At 36.5% G+C, this 12,125-nt stretch overlaps 1 protein-coding gene across 1 annotated transcript; it reads right to left on the bottom strand.

Annotated features, from left to right (window-relative positions):
• Positions 1 to 462: 462 nt before the first annotated feature.
• On the bottom strand, positions 463 to 1,407 carry LOC141507994 (olfactory receptor 56A3-like). Its single transcript, XM_074216231.1, has one exon. It carries the CDS (start codon positions 1,405 to 1,407, stop codon positions 463 to 465), a length of 945 nt encoding a protein of 314 aa, XP_074072332.1.
• Positions 1,408 to 12,125: the final 10,718 nt, after the last annotated feature.

Genomic DNA, 12,125 nt, shown 5'->3' with positions numbered 1-12,125 from the left:
ATAGTTAACTTTTGTTTTGTCACTGAGGAAATATGTCAAGACTTGGTTATTAGTAAAAAGGTGAATTAACTTCTAAGAGCTGTGATTTTTCAGAAATATTGCCATAGCATACAATCTTGTCTAGTAATATTCAGAACCTTTCATAGTCATGTCAATCCTTTCTACACCTTCACAAATCTCAGGAGCTAAATCTTTGGGAGACAGAAGAGCATTAGACATAAGGTAGAATTTTGAAATAGCTTCAATATTAAAAATGGTTGGGGATTGAAGAAATATGATTTTTTTTTCTCATGGGAACTGGCATGACCTATTCCTGAGTGAGAGGTGGATCTTAGTTCAAAATGCCATTTGTGAGGCATTAGTAGATCAGAATTGAGCATAGAGTTCCCACCTCACTTCAAGTCCTGAGACATTCAGTCCCAATTGTGGGGGATATAAGCCTGCTGCTAGATGAGATGCACTTCATGGCCCCTTCCTCAGTAACCTCCAGATCCCCTGTTTAATTTCCTTTGTTCTTACCCCATATACAATTGGGTTAAGAGCAGCAGGGATTACATGATGTAGAACATTAAGTAAAACAGGGATATCATGAGAAACCTTTTTCTTGGCCATGTGAGTAAAGATGAAAACCAGGAGGATGGTGCTAAAGAAAAGAATGAGAATAAAGTGGGAACCACAGGTGCTCAGAGCTTTGGCTGCAGCCCCTTTAGCCTTAAGTTTTGTCACAGCCCTCAGAATGAAGGAATAGGAGAGGAAAATCAGTATAAGATCAGAGCCCAGCAGAGTCCAGGCTACAATTAACTGGTAAATCTTATTGAGGGTAACATTGTCACAGGAGAGCTTGGAGACTGACAAGTTGGCACAAATACAATTCTCAATAATGTTATTCCCACAGTAATGGAGACTGGCAGAGAGTATAGGGATTGGAGCAGTGAGAAGAGTGTTTCGTGACACAATAAAAATACTAGCTTTGATCACAAATTGATTAGTGATGATGGATGGGTAGCGCAGGGGGTGGCATATGGCCACATAGCGATCGTATGCCATTACCAGGAAGGTGCAAGATTCCATGGGGAGAAAGTTATTCATGATGAACATTTGGAGGAAGCAGGCAGAGAAGCTGATGGGTCTGAGGTCAAACCAAAAGACAAGCAGAACTTTGGGAATGACAGTGAGACAAAGCACGATATCCAGTATGGAGAGGAGACTGAGCAAGTAGTACATGGGCTCATGTAAGGATGCTTCCAACCTAATAGTGATTAGGAGGGTGGCATTGGCCCCCATGGCCAGCAGGAAGAGCAGGCTCAAAGGCAGGGAGAGCCAGTGCTGCCAACTTGGAGATCTGACAAAACAGTTCAGGAGAAACTCAGAGACCTCAGTGGAGGAAGACTCGTTGTAAAGTATCATGGCATTAACCCTGGTGGAGTAGACTTTTGTCCTTAGGGGAAAGGAAAGAAGAAAGAAATGTTAATTCTGCCTCAGATCCTCATGATCATCATCTAAATTATTTGGTCTCTTGTCCCTCTTCTCTCATCAGCTAACACTTCTTGTACCTGAGTAATTGTTCTTCTGAGTCTACACATGTCCAAGATCTTAGACTAAAAGTGACAAATACCCAAGCAGTTTTAGGTCAGTTTGATAGACTAGAGTGTAATAGATTATTAGGACCAGATGACATCAATTGAAGAATTTTAAAGTCAATTTGACATATAATTGCTAGTGAGCAGTTTGGAATTATGCCCAAAGGACAATAGAATGTACATTCCTTGATCCAGCCATACCACTATTGGGTCTGTAATCTGAAGAGATCATGAAAAGGGTAGAAGTCCCATATGTACAAAAATATTCATAGCAGTTCTTTTTGTGGTGGCAAAGAATTTGAGCACATCAATTGGGGAATGGGCTGAATAAATTTTGGAATATGTATGTGATAGAACACTATTGTTCTATAAGAAATCATGAGGGACAGAATTTCAGAAAAGCCTGGCAAGACTTGCATGAATTGAGTGAAATGAGCAGTGCTGTCCCCTTCTATGTATGTAACTACTTCATATAAGTCCAAGTTTGTTCCAATAGAACTTCATCTACATAAATGACCTTTGTTATACATCTTTATTAAGAAGTCTTCTAAAGGAAGAAAAAGCAATGGGCAGAAAACAATGGACTGAACCTCATTCTCACTGATATATTTTTTAAAAAAATAGTTTCCAAAGTATAAATTACATGGAGAAAATAAATATCTTATCTTGCAGTTCGTAATGAATAATTGAGACAATTGTGGAAGCAGAGTGGTAGATTTAGGTTTTATATTAGGAAGAATTTTCTAACAATTGAAAGATGCTAAAAAGTAGACAGGTTTGCCTCAAGAGTATTTGGAAAAGGTTAAGTACCTCATTGAAAACTGACTATACAAGTGCTTCCTACTGAAACATAAGCTGAATTAGAGTACCTTTGTGGTTTCCTCCAGTACTAGTAATATCCAATAGAGTTTGAATTGTATTGGAGATTTAAGGGAAATACATTTCAAAGAATTCAGAGGACATATCAGTATTATTCTGTTCAAGGTTAGTTGAATATTAAGGGAATAGAAGACTCTCAGTAAAGCTATCTTGATCATAAAATATTAAAGCAATAGAAAAATAAAGGAATCATATGGATACACAGGGAAATTATTTGGAATGTTATTTATACATATAAATATATATGTTATGTGTAAATTCATATATACAAATGTAATGTGATCTACTAAAGATGGAAAAAGCATAAGGATATTTAATTAAATATAAGAATGGCAAGTTTCTCAAAATAATGTCAACAACAACATGATGTTTCAATAACTGCAAAATGCTACAAAAACAATCTTTTATTAACTCTTTTGTGGGTAAGATGAAGATTAGAAATGGCACAGGACAACAGTTCAGGTGGATCAATCAACAGATGATAGAAAAAAGGCAGACATACTCTAACTCATATCTTTTTTTCTCCTAAGGAACATGAAATTCCTGAAAAATATGGAAACTATGTCTGGAAAATATGAAATAAAAAGGAATTTAAAAAAAATAAAAAATGAAGACATAACAAGAGATTACTTAACTACTCTCAAATAATTCCAATTACCTGTTCTAGAAGAACTAGTACATCCTGGCTACTTGAGAAATTCTTTTCTGCCCCTGTGGTCTCTTCCTCTGATTGGTCAGCTCTTCCTAGAACCCTGATTTTAGGGAGAGTGCCCAGGCCAACTATGTCTTCACTCTTCTCCAGGATCCACTCCTGACTTTTTGGACTTTCTCCTCCATACCAAAGGAGTCTTTTCATCTTGGAGGTTGAATTTATTTCTTAACCTATTTCTGATTTGTGGTTTGAGCTAAATGAAGTTTGAAGCTCTCTCAAATGCAGGCATTCTATGATTCTATATTAAAGGATAAAGTCAGTGAAAACATGAAACAAAATTATCTAATTAGAGAAGTGTAAAGAGTGGAGAGACCTGGCAATTGGTATCAATCAGTCTTACTAAATATTGTATTACTGCTTAGAGAAATGATATATAGTGTAATTTTAAAAAGAATTACATGATAATAAGCTATACTAAACTACAATTAATAAATAAGAGGAAGCACACATGAATTTATTTGCTTGACAGAAAATGACTTATGAATTATAAGCCTTGGCTTAGTTTTAAAAGGGGATAGTAATAATATATTTGTATATAAGTTTTGCAAAATAAAAGTATGATTTCATATGTCCTTTATAATAACTCTAGGAGATAGATAATGTTATTATTCTTATTTTACAGATAAAGGAACTGAGGCAGGTTGAGAGTCACACAGATAATTTCATATAGTTTCCTGACTACAAATCCAGTTCTCTTCTCACCACAACACCTACCTGCAGTGGTGGGATTCAAATAAATTAACAACTGGTTCTTTGCCTTAATGATCATTTTAACTATACAAAAAGATATACCAAAAGATAGTTTAATATTTCAAGCATTTAATACTCAAACAAGAATAATAAAGGAGGTACACAAAACTAGATAATGTTATATTACTCACAGTAAACATATGTATCTTTTTTGGAGTGAAAGCAGCCAATGCTGGAACAAATGCAGAATCAAAACTCATTCTACCTATTCTAATTATTTTCTTCTACTTCTACAGCTTCTGAAACAGACTATAAGATTACCCTAGAAATCTATGTTTCTGTTGATTCACTGTGTCCCAGCTTCCTATTGGTTTCACTAGTCAGGGAACATCAGCACATTCATATTATCGTGGGTGAATTTTGGGCAGAGCACAAAGTGGAAGTAAATGACAACTTTTCACCCCCTGATTGTTTGGCACCTTTTCTCTTTACATTATAAATCTGTCTACTGAAGTAACAAAAATGAGGGAATTAAAATGTAGTATTTCATCAAAGGTATAATCAGTTTTAAGAAGTAAATAAATAAATATTACAAGCATAGTACTGTCAATGTTTTTCACCTATGGATGGAATGGACAGGCACTTAGAAAATGCTGTTGTGCAGATGAATGTTAAAAAAACAAGGAATATAAATTTATGATTTCCACATTGGGCAGTTGCTCAAGCACCCACCTTAGAGAGAATCCTGATTACAAGTGCCATTTTAACAAACAGTTCATGAAACTCAACATAAAATTAGGTATCAGTTTTGCTGATCTGGTGCAAATCAGATAAATCCCATTACTGCCTACCTGCCACTACAGATAAGGTGCTTGCATCAGCAACAAAAATAACCAAAATCTATATATTATTCTAAAGTTTATGAAATACTTTTCATTTATGATCTGATTAGTCACTCATTCCTTACATCTCTGTAATGTGAGATATTATAAGTTTTGTTATTTCTATTTTACAAATGAAGTAAAACCCAGAAAGTTTAAGGGGCATTGCCAATAGTTATATAACTAATAATTTAATTCAATTCAATTTAAGACCTATTTATTAAATATACTAAGTACTGAGCTTCCAAAAACAAAAAATGAAAATAGTTTCTATTATGTATGAAGGATCATGTTCTTTTTGGAGTAGAAGACAAGAAATGTGCAGATAAATAGAAAAAAAATAAAAAGTAAATATAAAGTAAATAGGGGAGAAGGCTAAGAGGAAGATCAGAAAAGCCCTTTTAAGGGGCATGTTATGAGTTGAGCCTTAAAGTTCCCAAGAAGCAGAAGTGACAAAGATAGAAGTAACCTATCATAGAGAACAATTAATAAAAAGGCAAGGAGGTAGGAGGTAAGTGACTGAAGATGGATCATTGTACATAGGGAACATGAAGGAGATAAGTTTGTCTGGAACATCCAGTGTGTAAAAAGGAATGAAGTATAAGTAAGTTAAAAATATAAATTATAAGTATCATGTTTATTAAATGATGGAAATGAATTAAGGTATTGTTTTCTGAAGAATATCTGTGTAAGTATATTTTGGAGATTATCCTTAACAATATCATCATCATTATTATTATTAAGATGTACTTTGGGTTCCAATCAGGGGTGTACTAGAAAATGTTTAGCAATAAGCTCTCCAGAAAAAAAAAACCTATGTATTACAAAAATTAAGTTTAATTTGCATTATTAAAATTTTCTCCAATATTTTCTTAAGTCTAGATTATCAACGAAATCATAAATTAAGTTCAGATTCTGCCCTTTTACAAGATGTAATGTTTACACTGAATCTAGCTACCATGATCATAATCCTCAAACCTCACCCTTCCTTCCCAACTGATATGTTTTATGCAATTAGATGTCATAGGATTCATGGGGAGAGAGGGACCCTAGAGATCATCTCTTCCTTTACTTTCATATTGTACATGAGGAAACTGAGGACCAAAAGACTTGGCTTTAATTTTTTTTAATCACTTCCAGGTCATAAAATACATATACTGGATCCATGGTGATGTTAAGATTTGAGAAGAGTTAAAATGCTCATTAAGTTGGAGTAGCTCCAGTATTAATATAGAGTAAATGCCCTATGATCTACACTAGAAAGATACTGGCCAAGAGGGGTTTTGATAAAACTCTATTACATTACAAAAATGTAAAGTAAATAAAATTACTTAGTAGGTTTTAATGTTTATTAATTGATTGATTACTTATCAAATTAACTTTAAATTCTAGAATTATTCCTCACTCTCTCTCAGCTCCTCTTTACACACACACACACACACACACACACACACACACACACACACACACACACACATTCCTCTTTCCTGGAACTTGAAAGTGAATTTTGAGGAAAGTGAAGAAAAAGTCCTCTTTGGTACTAAGAGGAAGCTAAGGATGAAAGAAGTTAAATGACTTGGACTGAATCATACAGAAGGAAAATAATAGTATCATGTTCAAACCCAAGTTCATGGACACCAAAATCCATTAAACTTTGAGAATATCATCATGAAAAATAATTAGGAAATTTGCCCTAAAAATCATACATTTTTTTCTATTATCAGAATCCAAACATTCATTTGGAATGATTGAACTATATTGATCCAGTATGCCAATGGTCTTATGTTTTCTCCAAGTTGTATCTGTCAACCTAAAGAGAACTGGGAGCCTCTATTTAAGAAAAGTATAGAGACCCCCGTCACTGTTGAAGTACCGGGATGGGAGGAACTCCCCTTTTCTTCTTTAGCAAAGTTTTGGCCTCAAAACACAGGCTTGTGTGAAAATTGGGAAAGCAGGGTTAGGAATGGAAAGCCCCCCCCAACTTACTAAATGCTTAAGTAAAATAACCATAGAAAAGGAAAAAGAGATGAATGGTATTTGCAGAAGGGGATGGGCTCTTTTAACTGTATCAGAAGGTATGTCAGTCTTTGGACAAAAAGGAGGAAGAGAAAGTTCAAATGGAGGAAGAATTGATTGACTTAAGAGGGTGAATGTCTATGCTACAGTGTCAAAACTTCATTTTAGGAGATCAAGTTCGAAACTATCAGCATGTTGCGGAAAAAGCTGCTGTTAGGGTAGCTCAATATAAGTATAAGAATAGACTAGGAAAAGTTAATAAAAGAAAGGTACATGCGGTAATAGCCTCTGCTAATTTGGACTGGGATCCTGATAAATGGGATGGTGATGTTTGGGAGGAGAACGATGAGGATTGGGAAGAAAGGATCAGGGAGGATATACCAGATGTAGGAGAGAATGTAAGACCTATAGTGAGACGACGGAAAGAAAAGGAGGGTGACGATCAGCCTAGAAATATAGAAATTACTGAAGATTTTTCACAAAGAGAGGTTTCTGATTTGTTAGGGCATTTTTCACAAAAGTCAGGAGAACTGGCTCTAGCTTGGCTGGTTAGGCTAGGTGACAGAGGAGCTGGAGGAGTGTGGCTAGATTCTAAAGACTGTATGAAGTTTTTAAGTCTGACCTATAACCCATTTGTACAACAAGCAATCAGAGACCACCATCAAAATGGGGGAAACACTAACATGCTAGAATTAGTAGCATCTGGACTTAGAATTCAGTATCCTGACTCCTCCATGTGGCCTAATGCCTCCAGACCCTGGTATACTTTGAGGGAAGGAATACAGAAACTGAAAGAAGAAGTCATGAAAACTGCCGTGCAGGTGGGAAATACTGATACATATCTTGATACCCCAGTGCTAGCCTTACATAGGGCCCCTATGGTAAAGACTGCCCCCCCTGCATATAAACATTTGATATTAACCTTACTGGTCGCCTCCACTGGAGAAACTCTGGGGCAAGTAATAGATAAATTATCTCAACTGGGAGATCTAGGAGAATTTGGAGAGATAAGTAAGTCTGCCCCCAGAGAAAGAAGTAAAACTCAAACTAACAATCCAAATAGCCAAATGTCTCCTAGGGAGTTGTTCGCTACCTTACTTAAAGCTGGAGTAAGGAAGGAAGAGACAGACGGTATTAGTACCTCTGCAATGCATCAATCATACCGTAAAAGAGTGGGAGATAAAGGAAAAGTTTCTACATTAAATGTGGAGCCTACTGCTCCCCCCTTATACCCCTCATTGGAACATTTTAAAGGAGAATAGGATAAAGATCAAGCCTTACGTGTCCACACCTTACACAATGATTACAGACGTCATGTGTCTTTGATTATCCATTGGAAAAATGGATCTAAAACCGAGACCAATGACTTAGTGGACACTGGGGTGGAGGCCACTTTAATTTATGGAAATCCCTCTAAATTTAGGTATGGTGTACCAATAACTATATCAGGCTTAGGAGGAGCCAAAGTCTGAGCCAAGCAAGTGTCCTTACATATGAAAATTGGTTCTTTCCCTAGGAAAAAGTATAGAGTGGTAATTGTTCCAATTGCTGAATATATTATTGGTATTGACATATTGAAGGGAATGACTTTACATTTACCTGATGGTCAATACCAGTTTGCTATGCGTACTTTGAGGATATCAGTGGTAGTAGGTAAGCTGTTAATGCCTCCTGTCACTGTCCCCACACCTACTCAGACGGTCAGTCAGAGACAGTATAGGATTCCTGGAGGAACAGAAGAAATAACTCAAACTATAAAAGAATATGTACAAGCAGGAGTGCTTGTTCCTACTACCACCATATGGAACAATCTGGTTTGGCCAGTAAAGAAATCTGATGGGTCCTGGAGAATGACAGTAGACTATAGACAAATAAATAAAGTCACCCCTCCCTTATATGCGGCCGTTCCTGATACTATAACTTTAATAGAGGCCGTGCAATCCTATCCTGGTTCATGGTATGCAGTAATAGATTTAGCAAATGCTTTCTTTACTATACCTATTGATTCTAAACAATGAGACCAGTTTGCTTTTACATGCCAAGGTAGGCAATATACTTTTACCAGATTACCACAAGGGTATTTACACAGCCCAACAATCTGTCATAGAATTGTAGCTGAGCATTTAGATGAGTTACACTGGCCAGAAGTTAAAATAACTCATTATATAGATGATATCATGATTCAGGCACCAACTTTATCACAAGTAGAGCAGCACCTTATACAATTAATTGAACATATGAAAAAGAAGGGATGGGAAATAAATCTCACTAAAATTCAAGGACCTGCCCAAAGTGTAAAATTTTTAGGTATAATCTGGAACAAAGGGCATAGAGAGATATTGCCTAAAGCCCAACAGAAAATATTAGATTTTTCTATTCCTGGAGACAAAAAGGAAGCTCAGAAATTCATAGGATTATTTGGTTTTTGGAGGAATCACATTCCTCATTTAGGACAAATCTTGCAGCCTTTGTATAAAGTTACAAGGAAAAAAATATGAATTTGAATGGGGAGAAAAAGAAACTCAAGCATTTGAAGAAGCAAAGATAGCAATTCAAACTGCCCTAGACTTATGGCCAGTGAAAGAAGGTCCCATAGAATTGCAAATTTCAGCCCCTAATGGATATGCTGATTGGAGCCTCTGGCAGAAACAACAAGGAAAAAATGTTCCCTTAGGATTTTGGTCCAGGAAGTTACACCCCTCAGGACAAAATTATACCCTTTTTGAACAACAATTATTAGCTGCATACTGGGCTTTAGTTGAAACTGAGCATTTAACATTAAATCATAAGGCAATTTTAAGACCTGCTATACCTATTATGAGCTGGATTTTGGGAACCCCTGCTTCCCATAAGATTGGACATGCCCAAGAATCATCTATAATCAAATGGAAATGCTATTTACAAAATAGAGTTAAAACTGGAAGGCAAGGTGTTTCAGCATTACATGAAAAAGTATTGGAATTACCTACTAATAGTGCTCCTATAGGGGAGTCTCCTAGACAATATGAACAATCACCTGTTTCTTGGAAGCAAGGTTTTGATTCTTTGACCGAGAAACAGAAAAAACATACTTGGTTTACTGATGGCTCTGCTAAATATGTGGGGTCCAAGAGACATTGGAAGGCTGTGGCCTATAATCCCATAAGTGGGACAGTTCTAGAAACAACAGGTGAAGGCCAGAGTAGCCAGTGGGCAGAACTCATGGCAGCTTTTCAGGCTTTGCAACATAAACAAGGCAAACAATGCCATCTGTTTACTGATTCATGGGCAGTCGCTAATGGATTAGCTGTATGGATGCCCATGTGGAAAAAACATGACTAGAAAATAAGGGACAAAGAGGTTTGGGGAAAAAAACTTGTGGCAACAACTGTGGGAATGGTGTCAAAATACTAATGTGTCTGTGTTTCATGTAGATGCCCATGTGAAGACTGATTCGGTGGAACGTGAGTATAATGCTCGAACCCAGAGGATAGGGATGAGCTGACGCTGGGAAAATGGATTCACATTACTGCAGGTCATCTTGGCGCTCTTGCATTTTACAGGTGGGCATTGGCTAGAGGAATTAATATTCCCTTAGTTATTTTTAAACAGATAACTCAGGAGTGCCCCCGATGCCAGCTCTTCAGTCAGTGCTCTGTACCTCGGGCTGTAACTGGAGAATTGGCTAGAGGCACTTTGCCTGCCCAAACTTGGCAAATAGATTATATAGGCCCATTGCCTCTAAATCAAGGGTGCCAATATGCCTGTACTTGTGTAGACACCTATTCAGGAATATTAATTGCTTGCCCAAATAGACGAGCAACTCAAAAGAATACTTGTAAGACTATTGATATTATTTCCTTATATTATGGCACCCCCATGCAAATCCGAAGTGATAATGGAACTCATTTTAAAGGAAAAGAAATCGATATTTACTGTGGATATAATAATATTGAATGGATATATCACATTCCTTATTATCCACAGGCAGCTGGACTTATTGAAAGAATGAATGGCTTATTGAAAAAGAAGTTGAAAAAAATTAGGAGACAATAATTTGAATAAGTGGAAGGAAAATCTATTTGAAGCTTTAAAGCAATTGAATAATAGGCCATTGGCTGATGGAGAAGGTACTTCATTGTCCAGAATGATGACTCCTAACCTACAAATAAGGAAAGCTTCTAACATTCCTACCATACAATGGTGGAAATTTCATAACAATGCTAGGGAACATTGGAGGGCCTCACTTGGGTCTGCAGGTTATGATTTATATGTAGTGCATGATGTGGAAATAAAACCTCAAGGCCAATCATTATGTAATACCAGTATTGGGGTCAAACTACCTACTGGATATTATTGTCAGCTATTCTCTAGATCCAGCTTGGCCAATAAGGCACAAGTGCATGTACTAGGAGGAGTGATAGATAATGATTATAGAGGAGAAATTACAGTTTGTTTATATAATTCCCATGTGTCTGAAACCTACTTCTGTAAGACCAGTGAGAAGATATGTCAGATGGTTGTATTACCATACCTCATTGGACACTGGGTAAAAAGAAATCAATCCCCTGATAAAACTACCAGAGGGGATCAAGGATTTGGTAGCTCATCTGAAATACACCGGGTACCTGAGAAAATAATCCCAGGAACTAAAGTATGGATAAAAAGGCATCCTGCAGAAGCTCCTAGGCCAGCTGAGTTAATAGCTCAAGGGAATAACAATACAGCTATGGTTTGTTATTCAGGAGATAACACTTGGCACTGCATTCCACTAACTCAAATGTCTATTGGAAATTAAGTATCTCTTAGGCTTCTGGCTTTATACAGAAGTGTGGACTTGGACCCCGGGGAACTCAATTAGCAAATTCAGGAATCCAGATCTGGTTGACATGGAGAAAAGCCACTAAATCTATACAACAAGGAGATTTCATCTGTCCTGCATACAGCAAATGTAATATTGCTAATTGGACTATTGCTAATTGGTCTACTACTAATGCTAAATTTTATAGAGCCCCATTACCTATGTCTGCCCTCCTAACAGGACCTTCTCCTATAACTATTCTTATCTATTCATTGAATATCTCATGTTGTATTACTCCTCTCCACTTTATGCTCCCAACATTACGGGATAAAGTACTAAGACAAAGATTAACTGAAAATTGTACTACATGGAATATAAATAACTTCACCCTTAGTATAACTATTCCCCTTAATAATCAATATTTGTTTTGTGTCAATGCTTCTGTAATAACCAGTCAGTACATTATTCATTATTATTGCCCAAAACACCACCCACCGATCATCCTTTATCTGTTGTTCGTGTCCCAAAATCATGTATTAATACCTCTATTGCTCAGCACAAAATTGTACTTCATTATAATGTGTCCT

This window comes from Macrotis lagotis, chromosome 1 (genome assembly GCF_037893015.1).
Source record: "Macrotis lagotis isolate mMagLag1 chromosome 1, bilby.v1.9.chrom.fasta, whole genome shotgun sequence".
NCBI classification, from domain to species: domain Eukaryota; kingdom Metazoa; phylum Chordata; class Mammalia; order Peramelemorphia; family Peramelidae; genus Macrotis; species Macrotis lagotis.
This window is presented reverse-complemented; position numbering and strand designations above follow the sequence as displayed.